Here is a 27,117-nt window from a genome sequence, read left to right as displayed (position 1 = left end):
GTGGTGGCTCTACTTATATCATGGCGAGGTGGTTGGGGGAGGAGAGAGAGGGTGAGGGGGCCACAACTAGAGGCCAAACCGCGAATGCTTTGACGCAATAGCTCTGATATTTTAAGGTGCTAATTGCCGAGTTAATTAATATCCTAATTTGAGGTGTCCTCACTCCTCAGGTTTTGTCGGGGGGGGGGGGGGGGGGGGTGAACAAGTATGCAGTGCAACTGTAGCATCACTGATGAACTCTGATCAGTGCTCTGAAAATTGAAGACCTTGGTTCTGATGAGTGGTTGAAAGGAGGCTCAGCTCAGCTGCATCAAAGGTCTTGAATTGGGGATTAGGACCGCGATTGGAATCGGGCATGTGAAAGAGGGACCAGGGTGGCCGTGCAAAAGTCAAGACGGATGTGCTCATCTCAGGAATGGTAGTAGGATCTTGCAGGGTTTGTGCTGGGGATCAGATGAGCAGGGATGGGCTCCTACCTAGTCGCAGTGCTGGGCTGGCACACCGTACCAGACTACCAGTTAATGCATGTTCTTGTCGCAGCAAAGACTAGCAGTACAATGATTAGCTGAATTTCACCCTCCTTTATCTTTCATCACTTTAGGTTTTACTGAACCATCCATGGATCAAAAGTTGCAGGCAAAAGTAGTGATTTCAGCTCCAGATTAGGTTGCCGGGATTTCTTTATATCGACGACCTAGTAGGAGTAGTATGCTGTAATCGACTTCACTAGCGTTTTCGGCGTCTTTTCGGTAGCGGGAAATAGTTTAGGCCACAGGACCAAAAAAAACACTATTATCACTTTAATAGATAGATGTTCTAGCTTTTTTTTTTATATTAGCACATGTACAAAGTCGTGAGCTTTTGTGTGACTCGCACATACATGGCGCAGGGCAGGGCTTCAATCTTAGCGATTGGGAACGAGGAATTGGGTACCCTGAGGAATTTGTTACGAACATTTCGCTCTGATTCCAGTGCACAATCTAAGCGATTGGGAAGTTGCTATGAACATTTCGCTCTGATTTGTTTCTTTGAATTCGCTCTGATTTCGGTGCACAATCTTGAGCACACTTCAAGCATGGTATGCGTATAATCATGATCCGGGGCATTGTTAATTTCTCCTCATGCATCAGGCTCTCTTGTCTCTTGCTAGTATCGCCGCCACCTATGCATCTCGGATCGAGCGCCGGCCACTAGGTGCTTTCCCCTTTTTAACAGAGATGGGCAGAGATGATCCGGCCGTTTCAGGAAAAAATTCAGAGCTCGCGCTCCCATGTCCACTGTCCAACGTGGCGCGGCGCTGACCTGAGATCTGCCGGCCCGTCCGAGGGTTTGACCTGGCCGCTCAAATGGCTAGCTCAGACCAGACCATTTTTTTCTATAAAAAAGGAAATAATTCCGGCCTCTCGCCGGACCATCTCATCGGCGAACGAGACGATCGCCACACCTGTGCCTCGCCCTGTCTGAACTGAGGAGAGCAGGCTTGCAAGCTCTGAAAAGACTGTTCAGAATGGACAGTACTCCAGTGGCCGATAAAATAGTACTCCAAACTGTCCTGAAGCTTCCCATTCCTCCTAAACCCTGTGTGCTTTTGTGAGCTGAGAAAGTGAAGATCTCTATGGCTCGATCGTTTCGTTTGGTTAATCAATGCGAAAGCACCTGGAATGATGATTAGGAGCCCAAGTGGGAATAATTGCAGTGTGGCACGTAGTCCCTGTGGGTTCCTCCTTCCGCTGCTGCTTTCCCGTTTCTTCTCCGTTCGGATCGAGCTTCTTCTGCGTCCCCCTGTTCTGCATTGATCCTCCCAAGCTGAGGTCCCCCATACAAGTCTCTTGCGATGATTAATTAGCTTAGCTCTAGGCGTTGAGTTCTAAAATCTGGAAAGGAGAGGGATAATTTAAAAAAAAAATTGGAGAGGGATTAGCTTGCTTGCGGCGGCTTGAACGGATCGCTTCAGTCCTCGCAAAGAAAAAAAAAATCGGACAAAGCCAGCTGCGCTGCGCGCCGAGAGGGCGGTGGGCTGGTGGCAGCTGCGAGTGTGCGTGGCCCAACGTGCGTGCGGTCCGAGTCGGAGCGCTCTGGGCCCCAAGTTCGAGCTATGCCTATGTCGGGCCTTACTTGCACGAGTTGTTAGGCCGTCTGAAATTAATTGCATCGTGCTCATCTCGATATGGGCCAAGTTTCGGTTGGGCTTCGACGACCTTCCGTACCTTCTTCTGACGCGCCCGGAGGCTTTACTGACCCGACAGGAATTTTATTGGACGGAGGTTCGAAAGGGACACGCATGAAATTTTCCAAGTGGGCCAGGCTCTCTCTCCTATATGACGATGCACCTGTTTGTTTCTAACCCCTCGAGGAGCTCATGATTGTTTCTACAGTACCTCTTCCAAATCGCCGGCATTCTATGATTTGTTTACACAATTCATCCAATTCCAAACCACCGGCATTCTACAGCCAGACTCAGGTCACCAGATTTTCTTCCATCCTATTAAGAGGTGCTCCCTTCGTTTTAAATTATTATATAGGTCGTTTGACCTTTTTGACACTAAGTTTGATCACTCATTTTATTTAAAAAATTCGTGCAAATATAATTAAATTTAAGTTATTTTTTAAGAATTTGTATTGATAAAGCAAATCATAACAAAAGAAGTAATATTTTGCACAAATTTTTCAATAAGACGAGTGATAAAATTTGAGCGAAAAAAAGACAGACGCCCTATAATTTGGAACGGAAGGAGTATATGATTCACGGCTTTGACTCACCAAATGATTGAAACCTTGAGGTCGGTCATGGCGGGGCGTCTACAAGAGACCCATCTTGGGCGCCCGCGTGCGTGGTCGAAACCGAATAATGATATTATATATAGCACGATTCAGAGACGAACCATCTGTTGTTTTTCTCGCAAAGACTTACCATGAGTGCATGACAATTTGACCTGGCCATTTATATGTCTCCAGCTCCAAGATTGCATGGCCGGATTGAAATGGTCTTTCTGCAGACTTAGGCCAAATTTTAATGGGAGTTTCATGGAGAGTTTCATGATATTAAATATTATCACTTTTGCTGACATGACAAGGAGAGAGAAGGATGGAGTTTCATGAGATGTGATGAGAGTTTCATCACCATGAAACTCATCTGGTACAGTTATTTAGTTCTCAGTCTAGATAACTGTGCCCATAAAACTCCCACTGAAACTGACCTTTGCATGAATGCATGTCAGTTATTTGACATGAGCATTTGTCAGTTATTTGACCTGAGCATTTGTATGTCTCCAAGGCACGATCGAGAAAAAGATTTGGATGCTTCTTCCCACATGCTGGCCATTAGCTGATTGACCTTTTTTTTTTCCTCTGCCAAACCAAGCAAGCGGCCAAGTATAAACTAGGCTAGCGCCCACGCTTTAGATATCTGGTCCTTTCCATGGTTTCAGTTACATACAGAACACAAGTTGTGATGGACTCGGTCTTTTGGGATACGCAGCAGTAATCACTGAATGATCTCCGTCACCATATACCCATATTAACACAGCAAAATATAGTAACCCAAAAGTAAGTTCAATTTATTTTGAGACAAAGACGCACAAGCCACTTTCGCATATCTAACCTAAGTGATGCGCTTTGAAAAGCCTACCTCGTCAAATCACTTTCGCATACCTAAAGGAACATTAGCTTCTGAGATAATTAATTCGATAAACCTACCACATCATATCACCTTCGCATATACCACTTTCGTAAAAATCTAATAGGGACACTATTAGCTTCCAAATCATATGCATTTCACTTTAGTACATTTATTTTTAGCTACGAGAACACCCGCCCCTAGATTTTTTTTTTTGCAGTAGTTGTGGTTCAGAGGATATGAATGACGTGCATTGCTTATTAAACTCTTATATGTTTGTGATTGAGCAATGGTCATGCATGCCGTATCATTTTATCCTTATTTTTCTAGTGAGTTTTGAAGGAGTTTTAGTGGCGTATACACATAGGTTCCTTGTATTTTTTCCCCAAGGTGTTTGAAGGAATTAATCAATTCATTAATCTCAAGACCGGAGTTGATCAAGGGGAGTGTTGTGAATCAATTTACTAGTGATCAACACTGGTAACCCCCAAGCCTCACACCCTTTCACCATGCCTTTTACTGTGTGTGTCTATTATATATGTTTATTAAACAGACAATTAGGGATGCAAGTGTGTACCCATTGATATTTTTTAGATCTCTCATTTTAGTTTATTTTCTCTCCCAAATTAATTACATGGCACACTACGTGAGAAACACAGATTTGTAACGGGCACGGATGGCCCTTCCGTAACAGGCCTAGCAACCGTTACTGTTATCGGGTTACAAATGACAGTATAAAGGTAACGGGCGCATGCCCGTTACACACAGCACATAATCGTAACGTGCTCTAAACCCGGCCTGTTACAAAAAGCTGTGACCCGTAACACAAATTTGAGTTTTCTGTGGGCCCACAGAGCAAAATTGTAACGGGTGTCTGTCAAACACCGTTACAAGGACTTATATATGGTAACGCCATGCTAACAAACACCGTTACAGGCCTGCAGTTGCTTTGCCTCTTGCTACTGCTGAGAAGTACCTTTTGCATTAGCTCAAATCATGAGTTCATGACCATTCATCTTCAGAGCGATGACTGCCTTTCTTTCTTTCCTTCTCCTGAAAAAAGGTCTTCGATGAGAATGCCTGCTGATCATGAGCTGACGATTTCGATACAATGCGCGCTGGTTAACAGGTATACATATAGATATATGTGTCAATTAGTGGGCAATTTTATTGAGCACATTCAGTTCAGAATCCGTTGCTTTTCATGCGTCCGCTAGGACCTTTGAGATTGGGAGTTTGATCGTTTTGCGGTTTAACTGAATGTGCAATGTTTAATGGCAATGGAGCCTATCAGTTTTTTTTTTCTTATAGTCAAATGCCCGTGCGTTGCTATGGGCAACAAAAATTATATTAATCCATGTACAAAAATCATTCAACTTTGTAAAACTTATGTAAAGTTGAACTCAAATATAGCGTTAAAATTTTAGAAACTATCAGTTTCACCAGACAGGTTGCAAATGCACAGTGAATATTTGAACCAATCTTCACATATTATCAGAATAGCTGAACTGATGAAGCCTATTATATATAACTCTATGGCTTCCTAAAATCATTTGGATGTCCTTCTGCTCGATTAAGAAACGACCCCAAAACGGCAGCGCATCATCAGCCGCCGCTCTCTCATACGTCGCCAGCTTCGTAAGTTGGTCGAACCCTAGATCATCGCGCAGCAGGTCAAAAAGGTAGTTTGTCAACTCTTGCTGCTTTGTGGAAGCCGATCAGGGCGGGGTCGTGCTTCTTGTTTTCGACTTGCAACATCTAAGCACACCATCATATAGGTTTTTGATGGTCTATATCATTTTTGTTTACGGGTCCACTAGCTAATGCCGATGAGCACTTGTTCGGCACTATTTTGAAACTCCGAGGGGTAATAGTTATGGGAATCATCAACTGCACTATTTGGAAGTTCACCCATGAGAAGGTTATTGTTGAAGATGTCCAGCAATGGTAAGTTATTATAGATTACTAATTGTTAATAGCTTTTATTTACACTATACAACAATATGGTTGATATGAAAGCTTCCGCAGTTATTCTACAGGCTACCTAGTTCTGCAGTACAAGTCTTGGTGAAAAAGTGTCGGGAGTGTGGAGATTTGTAAGGTTTGTATACTGCTTTGTGAAAATAATTTCTTGTGATTTTCAATAATTGTGCTATCGGTCATATATAGGATGTTTACTTATGTGTCCGAATTGTTCACAGGAATACGTTGAGATGTGGCAGAACTTCATCATCGATCTGTTGTCATCGGACTTGAATGCTTATCGAAAACTACTTCCTGCTGAAGTAAGAAAATTTCTTAGCCACATCAATGGATGGAATATAAAATAGAATTCACTATAGTTTGTTTGTATATGAGTGTGTTTAAGTGACAATGACATTATGGATTTATTTGGAACTATATGTTATTTATTGGTATGTATACAGAATGTCGTGCATATCAAGTATACTTAAGCATTTATAGTTATCTCGGTCGCTAATATGTTTGTTCATGAAATTTTTTCCCGTAGCAATGCACGGGCATTCTCCTAGTTATATTAGAAAAGAGAGTACATAACATTCCCTTCTTACAAAAAGGTCCCTGAGTAATCTATAAATTACAACAAGGTCCTCACTGCCACTGTTCTTCGTTCTCCTCGGAGCAGACAGCCAATGTTGCTTTACCCAGGCTTGCGCAACGCCCCAGATGCTCCATCTTCCATCTTCCTCTTGTGAAATCAGCGAGTGGACTCCAAGCTTTGGAAGACAGCAAGAGGTACTCGGTAGTAGGCCAGCAGTCGTCGGCTCTCCTGATTTCACCCCTCTTCCACCACCATCCTCCCTCCCAGAGCACCAGGTCGCCACCACCAGACCAGGAAATACAACAACAGCCGCATCGCCAAGGAAGTACAAGCATACTCCAGTGCAAAAGGCTATCCCAACCCGACATCTCCAAAGAAACCCAAGATTGGGAAGCCCCCAAACTCACAGATCCAACACCGGCACCGGAGAACACACCAGTGAAGAAGAGAGTGATCTGGAGTACCTTATTCCACGAAGCTGACGACGGCTCTCCCAACCAACCGCCGGCGGGAATCGAAGACCTCACAAGACAGCCGGAGTACACGACGTCGGAACCGCCTCGGAGGAACCAAAACTCCCCCTCAGCAATGAAGCACGAAGCACCGTCGAGGAGAAGGAGGAGGAGGACCCAGCAGTAACCATCGCCAGAGGAAGCGCCGACCAAGCCGCCGCCGCCACCGAAGAACCACAACTGGGAAACTAGCCCTAACCTACCTAAGCCTAAGCTAAAAGTAGAAGGTATATACACCGGACATCGATTTCGCATCTCCTCATCACCTCCGGCACCGGAGCAGCCGCCGGAGGCGAGGGGGAGCCGGTGAAATCGACGCCGGAAACCCGGTCGCCCTGCTTTCGCCCTTTTTACTGTAGAGAAGGGGAAAGAAGGCTTTTTACTCTATATTTGACCACTCGTTTTTTACTCTATATTCATAGGAGCCGGGCTTGTAGAGTAATTCTTGGAGAACTTTTTTTAGAAACACAATGCAGATGCAGACGCTCGCAAGCACACACACAATTACCCCTATGAATACATGCATGCAACCCTATCAATATGAGAACCTCCGAGAGACTGAGCCGGCAGATCTTCGAGATTGACGAAGTCACCATTGGCACTTTGCTATCGAGGGGCACGTCGCCTACCACTGAAAGAATGACGCCGGTTAAATTCTGGAATAAATCCAGAAAAATGCGATCACCTATGCCGAGTCGAGCACTCGAACAAAATAAATAATATTGTGTACCAATTTTTATACAAGACGAGTGGTCGATTCGATCCGGCAACGTATGGCAACTGTGGTCAGGCGTGGCCCGTTCCTGTTCTACCGCCAAAGGGTCTGCGTGATCGACAAGCTGGTGACGGTGTGTCACACAGCACACACTCCCCTCTTGGGCGAATCGGAGGCAATCATCTCCTCAGGCACGGCTTGCTCGATCTTAGCTAGTGATCCTCCGACGATGGCGTACGGCGCGCCGTTGCCACCGGGAGGCCGGGTTTGACGTTGTTACGCGCACGACATGGGCATCTGGGGCATGCACCCTTGGCAGCGGCGGCCGCGTCATCCACGCCAGGCAGCCAGCCGGCGCGACCGAGTTACGCGGCCGCCATGCAGTGGCAGCTTCCGTCGGGCATCATTGCGCGTGTGCGCTCTCGCCTCCGTTCAGTTCGCATGGGTTTGGTTGGTGGGTTGAATGGTCCCGCTTTTGGATGAGATTCATATGGGTTGGGGTCAACCCAGTGGGAATCTCTATAGGTACGGGTCAGTTTGATTCCTAGAAAATAAGGGGATCGATTGAACCCACTTCATCCTCGGTCAAGCGCCGTTTCCTCCGTCCCTAAGAATGCAGCGGCAGTGTGGCGCAGGTGTGGTCCTATGGGCAGGGCGGCAGCGCTCGCAGGATTGCTTCGCGCGATGATGGGGAGTCTTGGATGGAGGCGAGGAGCGAGGTCGGCGAGCGGCCGGAGCGCGGCCGGAGCTGGCTATCGTAGCGTGGGAGGAGGACGGCGGGAGCACGGCGAGTCGGCAAGAGTGGCGCGGCGGCGCTAGTGGGGACGGCGGGAGGGGGGCAGGGGGGAGAGAGCGCGACCAGCAGGAAAATTAAACCTGCAAGGCCTGCGAAAATTAAAATATGCCCCCCTCCCCTAAAACTGGGTAGCGCTTAGGCATCCGTCATCCTACTTACTAGTAGAAAAAAGAGTATTCCGCCCACTCTAAAAATATCGGTATGAACTAGATGTGCAACTAATAGGTCTAGTTCGTACCGGTATTTTTGAAGTAGACCAAAGCCCATAAAACCTTTTAGTATAGAGTGGTAATAGCACCCGGTACTAAAAGGTTCACGTTAATATCGGGTAGTATTTCCGGGTAGTATTTCCATCTGATACCAAAGGGTTCTCCCATTAGTACCGGGTAACATCACTTGATACTAACGTGGATCTCTTAGTACCGGGTGGTGTTAGCACCTGGTACTAAAGGATCCATGGATTACTTCAAAAGAAAGTATCTCCATCATGTTGTGTAAGTGATGAAGATGGTGAAGGAGATACATGCGAGACAAGAGGTTGCTGGTTTGAATCCCGACCACCACACGCGTGTTTATTTGATGTGAAAAAATTGCGTGTTTTGTGACGTGCACGTGTGCGGGACTCTTCTCGGTACTAGAAGATCCCTTAAGATCTATTATATTAATAAGAGAAGGTTAAAAGAAGTCAAAAAAAACCACCACGTTCGCCGAGAGAGTTTAGAAATTCCCATATTAATCTAAAAAAGAGAAAATTTGCACCGTTGGATTTTATGAAGATCTAACGGTCTAGATCAACTCAAAAGTCCATATCAAATACAATTAGAAAATAGCTATTTTCTGATTTAAAAAAAATTAGGACATGATCAAAGAGTTCATGCCGAATACGATAACATGGATATGGATTCTATGTTTCCCTTCCCTAATCACACACGTACAGCACCCCATGCATCATGTCCTCTACGTCGCTCACATTATTAAATAAATACAAGCTCAATTTTAGTTAATGAGACACTCGTAGATAGATGCAAGCTAATAAATCTAAGAATTAGCAACATAATTATTGATGAAAAGAAGTTCAATCCAATAAAGAACAAGATCTCGATAGGGTTGGACGGTTGGCTAGGCCGCAATCCGCAGATGAGAAAAATCAATTTGGACAAGAAGTAATTAAATTGAGTCATGAGAACTTTGTTTAGGCAGGAAACAATTCGATCCCACGGATGAGGAGCTCGATTTGAGTGCTGCAGCTTCCATCCTAAGGCTATGTTTAGATTCAAAAAAATTAGGACATGTAGTAATTTCGAATGTTTGACCACTAATTAGAAGTATTAAATATAGATAACTCATAAAACTCATTCCATAACCCCGTGTTTAATTGTGAGATGAATTTTTTAAGTCTCATTGGACTATGATTAGATAATATTGTGCTACGGTAAATAACATCTAATAACGGATTAATTAGGTTTAATAGATTTGTCTCGCGATTTCCCGTCCATCTGTGTAATTAATTTTATAATTAGATCATGTTTAGTCCTTCTACTTACGGTTGAAAATTGCTACAGAGAATTTCATCTAAATTTTTTCAGCATCTAAACACAATCTAATTTGTTTTATTTGCTATGCGTACAGAAACTGATCAGCCTGACTAGCAATTCGACAAAAATAAGAGGCAGGACTTGCATATGCCAGTACTGGGAGCTATGGAATTGTGGTTCAAATATTTGCCCTACATATATCGATTTGCACCATATTATATTGTTTCAACTTAGGCATTCAGCGGTTTTGTCCTCTGATGCTGTGGAGTGCGCAAAACTATATATTGAGCTATTCAAATAGCAAGAAGCTAGCAGCGCGCATTACGAATAGCAAGACATCAATGTGGTTGAGCCCGTATCCATAATAAGACGAAAGCACGATACCCTCCATGCGCCACGCTGAACCATACACACTTGTGATATTCTTGATGCGTAGGCAAAGCGTTAATTTCCATTAACATGAAGAAAAAAAATTAACCTTTCTAAGTATAATAATTAATTATTTATCTATTATCAAATGTAATAGTGTTAAAGGAGACACAACGTGGTCTAAACTAACTAGAAGAGTTCATGTTGAATTCAATGAAGATGCAATATTCTAAATTACCCAAAGTCCGTATTACCAAAACAGAGCCCGTAACAAATACAAAATTCGCATAAGAATCCATATTTCCATTAGTGTCTTGACTTATACCGTGTTTTAAAATATTATATATTCCATAATCTATACATAACTTGTGTGGGAAAAGGATAAAGAAGGAGCAAAGTAGATCGGATAAAAAAACTAGAAAAAGATAGAAGAGAAAAAAAGTAGGAAAAATGACAAAAGTGATGTAGAACAAAGCAACTTGAAAATTGATGTTTGAGATGCGCGCCCGTTGATAGCAAGCCAAATGTAGTGTTCAAAAGTAATAGCGTGCACCATCAGTGATGCATCTTCGGTTATCATAGTATAGCGGGCAAAGGTTCTTGGAATCATTATGGAGATAACTATACCTATGATAATATGAGAGCATGCATTACGAGGCTATATCAACGGGTGATTGGAGGATAATGAAAAGAAAGTATATTATATTTTTATTGGTATCTAGATTAAACCACTTACCTAAATCTTCTTCTACAAATTTTGGAGTAATTTATTTATCATGCACCATAACTAGAACATTCAAGAAAAATCGTACATCACAAGTATTTTTTAAAAGTAATATTGATGTCAAAATAAAATATATAAATATTTAGTTACTTCAGTAAATATCCAAAAGATGTATTTCTATATAAAGCATTCATTTTTTCTAAATTATAATCCAAAAACACACCACAAAATATAATAAAAAATAAAGATGTACCTGTGTGTCTGGACCATGATCATTAGAACAAGACAATCACAAGGATACAACTAAACAAAACTATTTGCATTCAACTTTTCTAATGTAAGAAAATCTAAAAGTTTAGAGGAAAAACTAGATACCCGTGCAAATTGCGCGGGGCACCTTGCTAGTTTACCCGATGACAAAGATAAGAGATTTTTAGTCTCACCTTTGTAGTACCGGTTGGAAACCGATACTGTACTGATGCCCTGTTTTCTATAGTGTCCGGGACTAGCAGCGAACAAGAGTCCCGCTAGTGAACTTCTTCATATACGAAACTAGTTACGATGAGTCCGCTTGGCGATTTTGCATTGACTCCGAGACTAGAGCTCAAATGCATGTGGAACCTGTCGGTGATTCTCAAATACTTGTAGTTTTTTTTTCTCGCATTCAGATACACGGATAGTGTCAAATGCGTCAAAACAATATGAACGGATAGTGTTGGTCGTTAATGGATAGTGATTGGATATGCGGTGAGCCGCGCACATGTTTTGGGGTGATACATAGCATTTATCCATTATTGCTTCACACTTTGCATTTGTATTAAGTCATGATTATTGAAAAGAAATCAGAACTAAAAATTTTATAAAATCATCCAAACTCTAAAAAGAAACGTTGGACTAATCTATGCATGCATATGCATTTTTATTATTTGTGGTACTTTTTATAATATTTAGTGAAATTAAATTTAAAGTTTACCTTTTTAGATTTATTTTGTATGTGTTTTGGTATATTTTAGTTTCAAAAATTTAATCACCGCGCATTTATTTTAGTTCAAAAATTTATTTTCAAAAAGTTTACATTTTTATTATTGCAGGAGAAATTAAGGAGGCCGGTGCTGCAAATAATTTGATTACTTAATGGAGGCACTCGATCAAGCCCTTGATGATTATTTAATGTAGTTCATTTTGATTTTTCTAAATTCATATATTTTGGTATGTACCTAGATATATGTTATATCTAGGTGTATAGCAAATAATATAAATCTAGAAAAGCCAAAACGATCTATAATTTAGAACGAAGGGAGTAATTTATTTTCCTTGGTAAGCTTTCGCCCACTCGTTGTCATGCATAAAGTTGATCACCGCGCGCGCGTGGGACAGGAAGTTTGATCGCACATGGAGTAGATTAATTTCGCACGCGCTTGTAGCAGTAGAATGGCGCATCACCTAGCTACGCTACACGACGTCTAGTTGATGAGTCTGACGGTGCGACTGAACAAGGGATAGACGATACACAGTATGTATCTTTTTCATTGCATAGCTGAATTGATCAATGACATCTACCTAAGTTCATTACGTACTGGTGGTAGTACTTGGGAGTAGTCGAATTGATCACCTCAACCTCCGAAATCAGGTATGATGATGTGAACTAGCCGGCCGGCCTAACCAATTCTACAGCACCCAACCGAGACTAAGGCAGGCGCGATCCCGGCACGGCTACACCGCTACACGGACACCACACTATTGGTAGGCTAGCATGCATGTCTGGGAAGCAGGCTCCGTGCATGCACCATCCAAACCATGCTCGCGTTGAGCCCGGGTCGCCGCTTGACCCGGCCCGTTCGTACACCACCCCCAACCGAAGTTGACGGTGACGGGAACGTCGATCATGGCCCGTTCCTCACACGCGCGCGCCTCCGCCGCGGCGAGCCAGGCGAGAGGCCCCCGCGTGCGCACCAGTGCACGTCGTCGATCAACCCACTCTGTGGCCAACGGACACGATGGCATGCCATTCCACCAGCACCAAACCCCACTCGTCGCCGACGGCAAAAATAATAATAATTCAACACTAACACGTGGAGAATCAGCGACTAAGAAGGTTTTAAATGGTTAGTTGGAGCTGCTCTTTATTTCTTTTAAGGTTAGCTAGCGATGCGACTAGAGGTGTAAATTGGTGACCTTTAGTGCACCTCCAGCCATTTTTAATTCAAATATTTGTATTACTTCTTCAAAGTAAGATTCCATTTTGAAAAAGGTATTACAAAACATTTGAACAAAAAAGGGCTCAAGTTGTACCTAAGGGTCTAAGGATCACCAATCTGCACCTCAAGATGCTACGACGAAACATTAGAATTAATAACCAGGAAATTAAAAGAGGGCAACTTATTGCCCAATAATAGTGACTGCATGGAACCTAGTAATTGTTTGCACGGATAAATCAAACACATAGCAAAAAAAAAAGAAAACCAGAGGCTTGTCAGTACATCACAACCTATGGACTTGTTTAGTTGCAAAATTCAAAATTCCAAATCTATCACATCGTACGAGAATCTTACATGCATGGGGTATTAAATCTAGACAAAATAAATAACTAATTGCATAGTTTGCTTGTAAATTATAAGATGAATCTAATGAGCCTATTTAGATCATGATTAGGCACTAAATTACTATAGTAATTGCTACAGTAACCATGCACTGGTGACGGGTTAATTAGACTCATTAAATTTGTCTTGTAATTTACATATGACTTCTGTAATTAATTTTATGATTAATTAATATTTAATATTTCAAATATAAAAAGATTCCATTTCGAAAATTTTACACCCCGCAACTAAACGAGGCTCTAGCGCAGGATGCACGGGCCTACAGATACTCTCTTTCTCCAATCCCGGGTTGAAAAAACTGCAAAACAAAAAAAAAGTGCATGAGCAGAGAGCGAGGTCGCCGCACGCAACGCCAGCCCGGCGGGAGACAATAATCATTAATCCAAGGTATCGTCAACCGACGAACTAAGTTCTTTTTTAAGGTTTCTAGCCGGCAAAGCATGGGTTCGCTGTACGTCGTTCTCCTATAAGTACCCTGCCTGCTGCGCCCGCTTCATTCCATCATCCGCAGCGAGCAACGCAGAGCCAGAGCACATCGCACTGAACACTGCGCGCCTTCAGCTAGCTAGCAGCATCGAGTCCGGCCGGCAAGGCGACGCCCGACGACGATGGGTGGCGTAGCTAAGATGCCCGCGGCGGCGCTTTGGTTGCTGCTAGTAGGCGTGGTGGTAGCCCTTGGGGTTGCGGCCACCCCGGCGCACGCCTTCAGGAACAAGACGAACCACTACGACTTCATTGTAAGCCGCCGATCGATCTCGTCTGAACCTGAACTTGCTGCGACTTAATTTCACGTCGGTTTACTGCATCGACGACTTGAGTACGTAGTAGTACGTGTCTGCAGACACGAATAATCGGCATTAGCCATGGAACCCTGCAGTTCCTCGATTTTGCGTGCTTCTGTCAACTGGTGAAGTGGTGATGGTGATCATCATCGCAAGACACTAGTAGGGGAAAAAAAAAGAACCAATGTGACACGACAGCAGCATCTTAGCTCTACTGTTTAGCACTTCTGCTCCGGCGTATGATCGGAAGCTGAAAAAAAAGAACCAATGTGACACGACAGCAGCATCTTAGCTCTACTGTTTAGCACTTCTGCTCCGGCGTATGATCGGAAGGCTGCGGAGGCTTTGGTGCTTGCTAGTTCGAGCTCCCCCGAATAAAAGAGTTTTTTTTTCTTCAAAAAAACTAACGGCCTGTGAATTGAACCTTAATTTTGCAGATCACGGAGACGAACGTGACGCGGCTGTGCCACGAGAAGGCCATCCTCACCGTGAACGGGCAGTTCCCAGGTCCGACCATCCACGCGCGCCGGGGCGACGTCGTCTTCGTCAACGTCCACAACCGGGGCCGCAAGAACATCACCCTCCACTGGCACGGCGTGGACCAGCCGCGCAACCCCTGGTTCGACGGGCCCGAGTTCATCACGCAGTGCCCCATCCGGCCCGGCGCCAACTTCACCTACCGGATCGTCTTCTCCGACGAGGAGGGCACGCTCTGGTGGCACGCGCACAGCGACTTCGACCGCGCCACCGTGCACGGCGCCATCGTCGTCCGCCCCAAGCTCGGCGCCGCCTACCCCTACCCCGAGATGCACAAGGACATACCCATCTTCCTCGGTACGATAACAACCTAGCTAAGAAGGATTATTTGGATTTCATTTTGCTTAACCTGGATGCATTAAGCCATTAACAATCTATGCCTGCCTGCAGGCGAGTGGTGGAATGTAGACGTGCAGCACTTGCTCGAGGAGACCATGCAGAGCGGTGGTGACTTCAAAATCTCCGACGCCAACACCATCAACGGCCAGCCCGGCGACCTGTTCCCGTGCTCCAGGAAGGGCACCTTTAGGGTGCCCGTGGAGCGCGGCAGGACGTACATGCTCCGGGTCATCAACGCGGGGCTCACCAACGACATGTTCTTCGCCGTCGCCGGCCACAACCTCACGGTGATCGGCTCCGACGGCCACTACCTCAGGCCGTTCACCGTCGGCCACATCATGATCGCGGCCGGCCAGACCATGAACGTGCTCCTCCACGCCGACCGCGCCGCCAGCCGCTACTACATGGCCGCGAGGACCTTCGCCACCAACTCGGAGATCCCGGTGAACAACAGCACTGCCACGGCCGTTCTCGAGTACACGGACGCGCCGCCCTCCTCGGCGGGGACGCCGCCTGCCCTCGCCGACCTGCCGGCCGTCGGCGACCTCGGCGCGGCGACGGCGTACACGGCGCGGCTCCGGTCCCTGGCCACCGACGGCCACCCCGTCGACGTGCCCGCCCGCGTCGACGAGCGCATGGTCGTGACCGTCTCCGTCAACGTGCTCCCCTGCGGGGCCAACGAGACGTGCGACGACGGCCCCATCAACGGCACCCGCTTCGCGGCGAGCCTGAACAACGTCAGCTTCGTGGCCCCGGCCGTCGACATCCTCGACGCCTACTACTCCTCCATGCGCGGCGTGTCCGAGCCGGACTTCCCCGGCCGGCCGCCGCTGGCGTACAACTTCACCGCGCCCGGCCCGGCGGAGGAGCTCTGGTTCAGGGCCGGCCCTGACTTTTTGGTGGCCCAGTACGAAAAAAATAATGGAGGCCCCCATTAACTATAAAAATATAAAAAGTCAAATTGGTAATCGGCATGATAAGTAGGTAGCAAATCGGCGATCTGTAGACAGCGGCGGCGTCTCGCGAGGATGTCAAGGAGGCACTGAAGCGTGTAGTTGGGCAAATGTTGGAGAAGTTGTCCATTGATTTTCCTCTATCAAATCAAGGCGCGGCTTTATTCCTCCAACTGGACAGAGATGTCACGCCCAACAATATAGGTTACAAAATTTATGAGGGGGTCATGGGCCTGTTTGGATACATAGAGATAATAGGTATCCTTCACCTTTTAGCTTCAAATTATCCCACCTGTTTGGATGTATGAGGGATAATTTTAAGTTAAAGTGGATTATCTCTCCCAAAATTCTTAGCCCCTTCAAGATGTGATAATGGGGCTAATTTAGTATGAACCCCACAAAAAATGTGAGTATACACACACACCTAGATATGAGAATGAGAGAGAGGGTAGGCATTAGCCCATGGATCCAAACAATCTACCTTGGGCTAATGCTTAGCTTACCAATTTAAGACTAAATATTAGCTCTCAAAATTAGTCCTGGGCTAATGTTCCAAAGCCCATGCCAAATACTTAGATGATCCGAGTCTCTTTCAATATCTAAATGAGCTGGCTTATAAGTAAAGATGTTACTTATAACTTGACATGCCTTATAACATAGAAATTTTTGGAGGCCCCCGATTTTTGGAGGTCCGGTGCGGTCGCACCGTCCGCACCCCCTCAAATCTAGTAGGAATACTACTAGCTTTCAATCATATAGGTATATCACTTTATTTACACCTAATAACATGCTACTGCCTAATGAGATACTATATGGTAACCGAAGTTTCTTTTAGGCAAAACACAGGAGACATTTTATTTATTAGAAATTTTTGTTTTATCACGACACATGATGACGACAATTACGGTCTCTAAACCGTCCGCACCCCCTCAAATCTAGTAGGAATACTACTAGCTTTCAATCATATAGGTATATCACTTTATTACACCTAATAACATGCTACTGCCTAATGAGATACTATATGGTAACCGAAGTTTCTTTTAGGCAAAACACAGGAGACATTTTATTTATTAGAAATTTTTGTTTTATCACGACACATGATGACGACAATTACGGTCTCTAAGTCTCCCTTGCTATATGTGGAGTTCAAAAGAAAAAAAATAGCACATTTTGTGAATGGGCTGTCATCTCCAACTTCGTTCTCGGCTCATAAACAAAGGTATCACGTACGGCTTCACGTTGGTGTTTTGCTCTAGGCTTTCGTCGGGCAGTTCCTAATAATAATTAATCTAAGCATAAAGCACACGCGGTTGCTTTCGTGCGACGGATCCAAACATATGCCACCATGCACCAGTAGAAGAAGTCGTCTGCGCGCACGTATTTCGTCCTTTGGTTCAAGCCGTGTGCCCGTGCACCTATGATGTCTGGACTGATTTCGACAAAGTCTACAAAGTAGTGGATGGTAAGAGCATTCGCTTCCAAGTTGTTGTGTGCAAGCATTGCAAAGCTGTCTACTCTGGTCTGTCTGCTTGTTCTGTGATTGTCTCGTTTTCTTCTGAATTTTAAGTTTATTTGATATGTGAAACCGTGTAAATGATTTATATTTTGAATTTGGTACACAGATCATGTCATCATGAGTTGAATGAGTGGCAACTTGTGTCATAGTGCCTAGGCCGGCACGGGCACGAAGGGCCCGGCGTGCCGAGCGGCCCGACCCGACCCTATTACGAGGGCTTAGGGTCATGCCTGGGCCGCTGAGTCAGCACGCCGGGCGGTCCGGCACGGCCTGACCAATTGATCGGCCAGATAGGGTGGGGCTTAACCGTGCCTGGGCTGAGCCGGGCTAGGGCCGGGTCGTGCTGGGCGACCCATTTGGCCAACTATATCGAGCAGCAGCGTGACCGCGGTGGAGCAGAGAGCGGGGCTGAGGAGGGGTGCCTCGCTGGCCGCGACAGTAGCCTGCGTGGCAGCAGGCCTCAAGGGGCGCCACCTAATCCACCGCCTTCGGTAAGCTACTTTTTAATTCCTCGTGGCTATGGCTTCCCCTTGTTCTCTTGGCCGATTTGAGCCTTCACCTCTCCGTTTCGCCATCTAGGTCTTCCCCGGCCACGAGCTCCGCCTGCCGCAATCGTAGTCCGTGGAACATCCTCGGGCGAGGCCACAGCAGCCACTACGCGCCAAGGTGGCCACACCCCACTTTGCCGCCGTAGGGCGCTTACGCGTCGACCCGCTGATCGGATATTCAGGCTCCATGTACGTTAGGACGGGGAGATCTGCTTCGTTCCGTCGTACCGAACCCAACTATGCGCATGTGGTGTGCTTGCGTGCGAGTCAAGTTAACCTGTAATTGACAAAGAGGACAAAACATTAAATGCCAGGGACTATCAGCTAGCCAGCCGGTATCGCTGACATCAGCAATCGGCTATCGGACATCCGATTCAGAGTAGCAAGCTGCTTTTAAAGCAACATAGCTTGAAAGCAACACCTAAATCCAGATCCAATCGTCTATGATTGTAGGATCACGAATGAAACCGACAGCGAGCAGATCTAAGCTGGATAATTTGTGGTAAAAACTTAAAATAAACTAGATTAAACAGATTAACCTAGTAGGATCTAAACAGATACTGATAACTTATGATAAAAACTAAAACAAGCTAGACTAAGCAAATTAATCTATCTCAGCGTCGGCCCATTTCTTATGGGCTGCCTATCATTAGATTAACATGTGCCAAAAAAAAGGGTATCAACAGGCAGGTAGTTGTCAATTTGATCACCTCAACCTCCAAGTTCGATGGTACGATGTGAACTAGCCGTCCCTAACCACTTCTACAGCACCCAACCGAGACTACACGTATGCTAGCATGTTTCTCGGAAGCAGGCTCCGTGAGGGTCGTCCGGTGACCCGCTCTTCCACCAGAGCCAGAGAAGCCACGCATGCCACCTCAACCGAAGCTGACGGGAACGTCGCCGCAGCGCGCCACCAGTTCCCGGGGAAGGTCATCCTCATCCGTGCGGCCCACCCGGTTCCACCGATCTTCGGACGCGCGCGCGGCGCCGCGGCGAGCCCAGCGAGAGGCCACCGCGTGCCGAGTGCGTACGTCGATCAACCCGCGCTGGCCAACGAACAAGAAGAGAAGACATACATGTGCCATTTCCAGGGGCGCGCTCGCGCGCGGCTTCGTCCGGAGCCATCAACTCCAAACCCCCACTCTATCGCAGCCGGCGGCGATCCCAAAACTAATAATTCAACATCAACACATGGGGATATATACTAGCTAATCAGAGCGGCGGCTAAGAATAGTGGAGCTGTTCTTTATTTCTTTTAAGGTTAGCTGGTGATATGCGGCGACAGGAAAACAAGGCAACTTTTGTTGCCTAGTAGTAAATGCCTAATAGTAGTGACACGGACACAATAGTCATTGCGCGCCGCCGGTCCGTAGCGCCACTCCAGGGTCTCTGCCCGTCCTGCTCGGAGCTTAACTGTTTGCACAGATAAATCAAGATATGGCAGGAAAAAAAAATCAGGGGCTCCTCATCAGTAAGTAACCTAGTATAGGATCCACGAGCCAGTAGTGTAAGAACAGGCACTATTTCTCTAATCACGGGTTGAAAAAATAAACTGCAAAATTAAAAAAAAAAGTGCATCAGTAGAGAGCGAGGTCGCCGACCGCAGGCAACGCCAGGTCGCCAGCTCGGCGAGAGACAATCAATCAATCAATCCAATATACCATCAAGAGACGATTTTTTTAAGGTTACGAGCGAGCTGGTAAAATGCGACCAAGCACATGGTCCACGGATGCGCCGTACTACGTCCTGCTCCTATGAGTACCCTGCCTGCTGTGCCCGCTTCGTTCCATCATCCGCAGCAGCGAGCAACGACGCAGACCCAGAGCACATCGCGCTGAACACTGCGCGCCTTCAGCTAGCTAGCTAGCAGCATCGAGTCCGGCCGCGGCAAGGCGACGCCCGTCGACGATGGGTGGCGTAGCTAAGATGCCCGCGGCGGCGCTTTGGTTGCTGCTAGGCGTGGTGGTAGCCCTTTGGGTTGCGGCGACCCCGGTGCACGCCTTCAGGAGGAAGACGGCGAACCACTACGATTTCATTGTAAGCCGATCGATCGATCTCGTCTCAACTTGTTGCGAGTTAATTTCACATCTGTTTACTGCGTGCATCGACTTGAGTAGTACGTGTCTGTTACCCTGCTATTTTCTGGTTTTGCATCTGTCAATTGGTGATGGCCGGTGACACTACTACAGAGCACCACATCGATCTTTAGCATTTGTCCCGGACACGGTTTAGTCCAGAACTAATCTAGACATTAATTCCAGATCCAACGGCTAGAGGGCGGGGGCTTCTTAGCCATGGTTGGTATTGTACCAACCGGGACTAAAGGATGATTGTTTCACCATCAGTGTTACCAACCTAAAGTAAAAGGTCCTCCACATGCTACTTCATAGGTGCTGGGTATGTGGGGTGGTAAAAAATTTATATTGAGGTAAGATGTCTTGGGTTCGATTCTTGCCAGTGCTATAACATTTTTTTAGTGTCAGACCCTTTAGTCCCGGTTCCAAACTGGGATTAAATCTCATTTTGTGTACCAATGTGATCATCACTAGGGAAAAAGCAACGTATATAATGTGACACGGCAGCAGCATCTTAGCTCTCGTTCGCCGACGTATGATCGGAAGGAGGCTTTGCGGCTTGCTAGTTCGAGCTCCCACGAATAAGACAATTGAATTTGAAACTAACGGCGTGTGAATTGAACCTTAAATTTGCAGATCACGGAGACGAACGTCACCCGGCTGTGCCACGAGAAGACCATCCTCACCGTGAACGGGCAGTTCCCGGGGCCGACCATCCACGCACGCAAGGGCGACGTCGTCTTCGTCAACGTCCACAACCGGGCCCGCAAGAACATCACCCTCCACTGGCACGGCGTGGACCAGCCGCGCAACCGCTGGTTCGACGGCCCGGAGTTCATCACGCAGTGCCCCATCCGGCCCGGCGCCAAATTCACCTACCGGATCGTCTTCTCCGACGAGGAGGGCACGGTCTGGTGGCACGCGCACAGCGACTTCGACCGTGCCACAGTGCACGGCGCCATCATCGTCAGCCCCAAGCTCGGCGCCGCCTACCCCTACCCCGAGCCGCACAGGGACATTCCCACCATCCTCGGTACGATAACCTAGGAAGGATTATTTGCATTTGTTTTTGCTTATTAACCTGAATGCGTTATCGCTTAACAATCTCTGTCTGCCTGCAGGCGAGTGGTGGAATGTAAACGTGCAGCACATGCTCGAGGAGACCATGCAGAGCGGTGGTGACTTCGAAATCTCGGACGCCAACACCATCAACGGCCAGCCCGGCGACCTGTTCCCGTGCTCGAAGAAGGGCACCTTCAGGGTGCCCGTGGAGCGCGGCAGGACGTACATGCTCCGGGTCATCAACGCGGGGCTCAGCAACGACATGTTCTTCGCCGTCGCCGGGCACAACCTCACGGTGGTCGGCTCCGACGGCCACTACCTCAAACCGTTCACCGTCGGCCACATCATGATCTTGGCGGGCCAGACCATGGACGTGCTCCTCCACGCCGACCGCGCCGGCAACGCCAGCCGCTACTACATGGCCGCGAGGACCGCGAGGACGTTATTGGGCGCCAAGATCGAGGTCACGATCAACAACAGGTCAACAGCACCGCCACGGCCGTCCTCGAGTACACGGACGCCGCTGCGCCGCCCTCCTCCGCGGGGCCGCCGCCGGCCCTCCCCTACCTGCCGGCCGTCGGCGACCTCGACGCGGCGACGGCGTACACGGCGCGGCTCCGGTCCCTGGCCACCGACGGCCACCCCGTCGACGTGCCCGCCCGCGTCGACGAGCGCATTCTCGTGACCGTGTCCGTGAGTGCTAGCCTGCGGGGCCAACGAGACGTGCAAAGGCCCCATCAACGGCACCCGCTTCGCGGCGAGCCTCAACAACGTCAGCTTCGTGGCCCCGGCCGTCAACATCCTCGACGCCTACTACTACTCCTCCTCCTCCGTCCGCGTACGAGCACGGCTTCCCCGACAGGCCGCCGCTGGTCTACAACTTCACCGCGCCCGGCCTGGCGCAGGAGCTCTGGTTCACGAGGCAGGGCACCAAGGTGAAGGTGGTGGAGTACGGCGCCATGGTGGAGGTGGTGTTCCAGGGCGGGGCCAGGGGCGGATCCAACGTGGGGGCAGGGGGCTACCCCATGGATCCAATGGAGCCCCCCTAAAGTCCCCAAGAATGTTCAACCATGAATGAAGAGGAGGAAGAAAAGGAGGAGGAGGAAGAAAAAGTGAAGAGGGAAGAAGAAGAAGAGAAAATTGGCCTCCTAGATTGAAATTCTATATCCGCCACTGGACGGGGCCATCCTCGCGGCGGAGCCCCACCCGATGCACCTGCACGGGTACGCCTTCTACGCGGTGGGGCGAGGGTTCGGCAACTTCGACGAGAGCAGGGACCCGGCCACGTACAACCTGGTGGACCCGCCGAGGCAGAACACCGTCTCCGTGCCCGCGGGCGGCTGGGCCGCAATTCGCTTCAAGGCCACAAACCCTGGTGAGAGAATCTGCTAATTTGGTTTGGGCTGGAGTACATAATATGGTGGTGCTTTAATTAGGCTATTGTTAACTTTGTGCTATTTTTTTCTTCTTGTTTAGGTGTGTGGTTTATGCACTGCCACTATGATCCTCACACGGAGTGGGGCATGGACACTGTGTTCATCGTCAAGAATGGCAAGACCCCGGACGCTCGGATGTTGCCGCGTCCACCTACCATGCCCAAGTGCTAAGGAAACAAGTTAACTTGGTTAATTGCTTGATTTAATTATTTGTGGCACGAATTCGAAGTTGAGTTGAGTTGTTCATCCAGTGGGGGAAAAAAGGCTCAGTTGACATCCGTGGAGTTAACTGGTGCCGTTGTGTGTGTTTTTTCTTTATTTCATCTGCTGGTTGGAAGAAGAAGAAAGAATGTATTCATTCGTTGTTCTCGTTATTAATTGATTGGTTTCCTTGTGGGTGCATCTTCTTCTAGTGTAACTATAAACAATGGATACCGTGGAGCTTTGTTTCGCATCTCACGAAAAAAAATCATTACGCGCTTTTATTCGTTTATTACCATGAATTTTTACAGAAAAAAGCACGAAATGGCGACCTGGGCCGAAACTGCGACCCGCCTCCCTTTTTTTTTGACTCGGGCCCGAAGCTATTGTGAGCCACGATGGGAGCTGTCTTCAGTTGCTGTAGTTTCCCTGTACTACTCCAGTCGTGTCACTAAACGCTCAAATCATGGAGCAGAGCTATGCTCGGTACGACTAGAAAAATTTCAGTACTCCCTCCGTCTAAAAAAAACTAATTCTTTGACTCTTAGAAACTACGTTTGACCGTTCGTCTTATTCAAATTTTTTATGTATATTATAAGACAAATAAAATATTATTAAAATATCATTAGTGATTTAATAAGTCATAACAAAAGTGATAATATTTGTAAAAAAGGTTGAATAAGACGAGCAGTCAAACGCAGTTTCTAAGAGTCAAAGAATTACAGTCTTTTTTGGAGAGAGGGAGTGCTATATAATCAGAGAGTGGCCGTGGCTGTCTATGCAGAGCAGAGCGTCGATCGGGGTCGTCCACTGCGTGTGTCGTCCGCTAGCTGCAGGATGTGTCAGCCGGGATACGACAACCGTACGTGCGGCCGGAATACGTAGACGCCGTCGTAGCTGGCGGCACCAATCTACGCTGCACAGGCTCCGCACCCCAGATGCATCAATGGCGCGCGTCGTACCCCTCCATCCGCAGCGTGCCCTGCAGCCAGAGCCAGCAACCTGCTGCATGCACGCACGCACCGGCCGCACGGCAGGCGTGCCGAGCGCGAATCGCATGCGCGCCGGCCGGCCGCCAGCCCGTCTCCTATCCTATCCGGACATCCGGTAGGCTAGGGGCAGGTCCACGTGACACGAGCCCTTGGCTTCCAAACCCTAAAGGCCCCGTTTGTTTCCGCTTATAAGCAGATTCTCGGTGAAAATAAACGAAAATCCCACCCAAACGCTTTGATTAATTTTTGCTTCTCGTGGACGCCACTCAGCTGAAAATCTTGGATACAACGTGAACATCGATTCTGTCCATCGCGTTCCCCAGGTCGCTTACCTGGTAAGCGAGGGTCCTTTTCCCCACCTGCCCTCCGTCTCTCTCCGCGATGGCCCCTCCCCGCCGGCCCTCTCTCTGCACCGCCTGCAGCTCCCTTACTGAGCGCCGCCCTCCTTGTCCCTGTCATTCCCCCAATCGAAGCAGCGCCACCTGCAGCACTTGGCGGTGTGCAGCGCGCCGACGGCGATGCCGTCTTCCGCGAACCGCATCGGGGCCACCGTGGAACCGATGGAGATGCTCAGGACGTCGACGTTGTTGCCAACCGCGTCGTCCAGGGCGGCCAGCATCCTGCGCGGGGAGCCGAGCGCCGCGAGATCCCGCGCGCGGCCCGGAGCGAGCTCGGAGCTATGCGAGAACAGGCGGCCGGTGCGGAGAACAGGAGCTCGCTGCTCACAGCCGCCGCGCGCGCCCGGCGCGCCTGCGACCTCCGCCTCGGCCCAGTTGCTGCCGCGCCGCCACCAAGGTGCTGCCGCTGCCGGATCCGGGGAGGGAGGGGCGGCGCCGGGGTACAGAGGGAGAGAGGGATGGATATGGGCGGCGCCGGCGTCCTCTGGCCGTCGAACGCGAGGTAGGGGAGACAGGGAAGTAACGGGGATTTTGGGGAGTGATTTTTTTTCCCCGTGGATGACCCAAATTATAGAATGGGTATCTGATTTGAGTCTCCATTGTTGGAGATAGCCTTAGAAATTAGTGCTGCTATATCTATTTAATTTTATAGTAATATAATTATATAGTCAAGAAACTCAAAAAAAATATAAGTATTATTGAATTCTGTTCATATTCAGCAGAAAATGAGATATCATCAGCCTCAAAGGCATTTCAGTCATTTTACCACTCAACTCAGAGAATCGATTGAAAATAATCAGAATTGCCAAACACCCAGCTTATTCAGACAGCCGATTCTCCAGACAGTTGGCTTATCTCAGAATCCTGATTCTCAGAAAAGCGAGATCCAGAAAAGCGAAAACAAACACGGCCAAAATTTCCTGCCCCAGCGCAGGCGGCGTCAATGCTTGGTGCTCGCTCGTTACTGTAATCAGCAGCCATGGCGTCGCCCCCTCCCGGTCCAGCCCCAACGCGATCGCGCTGGCGAAGATCGTGACCCCCTCCCGGTCCAGCCCCAACGCGATCGCGCTGGCGAAGATCGTGACCTGTGTGACTGCAGAAACCGTAGCCGCTAGCCAACGGGCAGGATTGTGGGCCGTGTTTGGTTGTGGCGTGAAAACGTTTTGATGAGAGAGAAACGATGCTTTGACCACTAATTAGGGGTATTAAATAAAGTCTAATTACAAAATTACCTCCATAACTATGATACTGTAGTAATTATTTTAGCTAATGAGGACTTTGACCGCACGATTAGAGGATGATTGGGTGCGGTTACTGTAGCATCACTGTAGCCAATCATGATGAAACTTGGCTCATTAGATTCGTCTCAAAAATTTACACTCATTTCTAAAAAAAATTTGTAAATAGACTTCATTTAGTACTGTATGCGGGCATTCGTTTTTTAGTGAAATTATGATGTGATGTTTAACCAAACATGGCGCAGGCATGTCCATTGAAGGCAGAGGACGTTTCGGAAGAGGAAAGCACGGGACATCTTCTGGCGCTGCCAGCAGCAGAGTGGCAGTGCTGGAGTCGTTCTGCGTCCTCTGACCCGAGAGCTAGGCTCCAGGCAGACGCAGGCCAGGCCAGGCCAGCAGCTTCTATTCCTCGGGGCTGATTAGAATACAGTTAATTCCTTGAATGTCATCAAAATTTATATCAATTCCTTCAATGCCACTGAAAATTAAGCTATCCTTTTATTGCCATCAAAATTTAATGTTTTATCCCTTCAATGCCATTCCGTTCAATTCTGCTGTTAACCTAACGGAATCTACTGCGGACCCCACGTGTAAGTGAAAGGGAGGAGTAATGCCTTCCTTTTTACCGGCGCCCTCCCTGCTCCCTCTCCGCGCGGAGTCCCGACCTCACGGAGTGCCTCCGGCTGCTGGAGGCGGTGCCCGCCGCGGCGGCCTCGGCCCCGGCCTTCCGCCGCCACTGGCCGTCCATCTCCGCCTCGCTCGCCGCGCTGTCGGCCGCCCTCGCCAGCCCCGCGTTCCCGCCGGGCGCGCCGCTGCTCGCGCCCCTCGCCGCCGCGCTCGGCGCGCTGCTTTCCGCCGCCGCGGACGCGCCGAGGCTCGGCCACCTGCACACCGTCTCCCTGCTCTCGTCCACCGCCGCCTCGCTGTCACAGCTCGCCGCCGACGCGCGCCTCCTCGCCACGCCGGCTCCGCCCGCCGCCGCCGCCGCCGCGGTGGACTCTGGCGCGGACGCGCTGATCTCCCGGCTCCGCCTGGGCTCCGCGGCGTCCCGCGCAGCCGCGCTGGAGGAGCTGGCGGGCACCGCGGCGGCGCTGCCGGCGCCCGCCGCCGCCGCTGCCGTCTCCGCGGTGGCGGCGCTGCTCGACTCCGCCGGCGGCGACCTCCTCCCGTCCTCCCGCGAGCGGGCCGTCGCCGTGCTGGCCGCCTTCGCGTCCTCGGGCGCCGCGTGCCGGTTCTTGGCGGAGGAGGCCGGCGCCGTGGTGCCCCACCTCTGCCGCGCGCTGGAGTCCGGCGTCCGCGCTGCTCGCCTGCCCGACCGCGCCATGGCCGCGCGCCCGCCCAGCTGGCCTCACGCGCCCGCACTGCGCGCCTATCCGGCCGAGCGGTCGCCGGGCGGAGGAGCTGCACGCACGGCCATGGCGCTGGGCGCCGGCGGAGGCGAGGTGCTGCGCGGGCGGGCAGCGGGCGGAGGGGCGCGGCGCGCGCGTCGGCCTGGATTGGTGATAACGGAGATGTAAGAAGTGGGGCCCACCTGTCAGCGACTGAAACTTCACAGAACTGTGACGGAATGGCACTGAAGGGATTGGAGTAAAATTTTAGTGGCATTCAAG

The 27,117-nt window shown here is 48.8% G+C and overlaps 1 protein-coding gene and 1 pseudogene across 1 annotated transcript; both read left to right on the top strand.

Annotated features, from left to right (window-relative positions):
- The first annotated feature begins 13,951 nt into the window (after nucleotides 1-13,951).
- On the top strand, nucleotides 13,952-16,693 carry LOC120707179 (putative laccase-9). Its single transcript, XM_039992004.1, has 3 exons — nucleotides 13,952-14,164; nucleotides 14,647-15,043; nucleotides 15,137-16,693. Exons 1-3 carry the CDS (start codon nucleotides 14,036-14,038, stop codon nucleotides 16,021-16,023), a joined length of 1,413 nt encoding a protein of 470 aa, XP_039847938.1. The 5' UTR covers nucleotides 13,952-14,035; the 3' UTR covers nucleotides 16,024-16,693.
- A 3,220-nt stretch (nucleotides 16,694-19,913) lies between these two features.
- On the top strand, nucleotides 19,914-23,159 carry LOC120707184 (annotated as a pseudogene).
- Nucleotides 23,160-27,117: the final 3,958 nt, after the last annotated feature.

Source organism: Panicum virgatum, chromosome 1K (genome assembly GCF_016808335.1).
Source record: "Panicum virgatum strain AP13 chromosome 1K, P.virgatum_v5, whole genome shotgun sequence".
Taxonomy (NCBI): Eukaryota; Viridiplantae; Streptophyta; class Magnoliopsida; order Poales; family Poaceae; genus Panicum; species Panicum virgatum.
The sequence above is the reverse complement of the archived record's forward strand: the minus strand, read 5'-3'. Positions and strand labels throughout refer to the sequence as shown.

Excerpts from the sequence above, each read along its gene's own strand:
- LOC120707179 (XM_039992004.1), top strand. The coding sequence starts at position 14,036 with ATGGGTGGCGTAGCTAAGATGCCCGCGGCGGCGCTTTGGTTGCTGCTA. Across the intron at positions 14,165-14,646 it reads CGAACCACTACGACTTCATT|ATCACGGAGACGAACGTGAC; the intron begins GTAAGCCGCCGA and ends TTAATTTTGCAG. Across the intron at positions 15,044-15,136 it reads GGACATACCCATCTTCCTCG|GCGAGTGGTGGAATGTAGAC; the intron begins GTACGATAACAA and ends GCCTGCCTGCAG.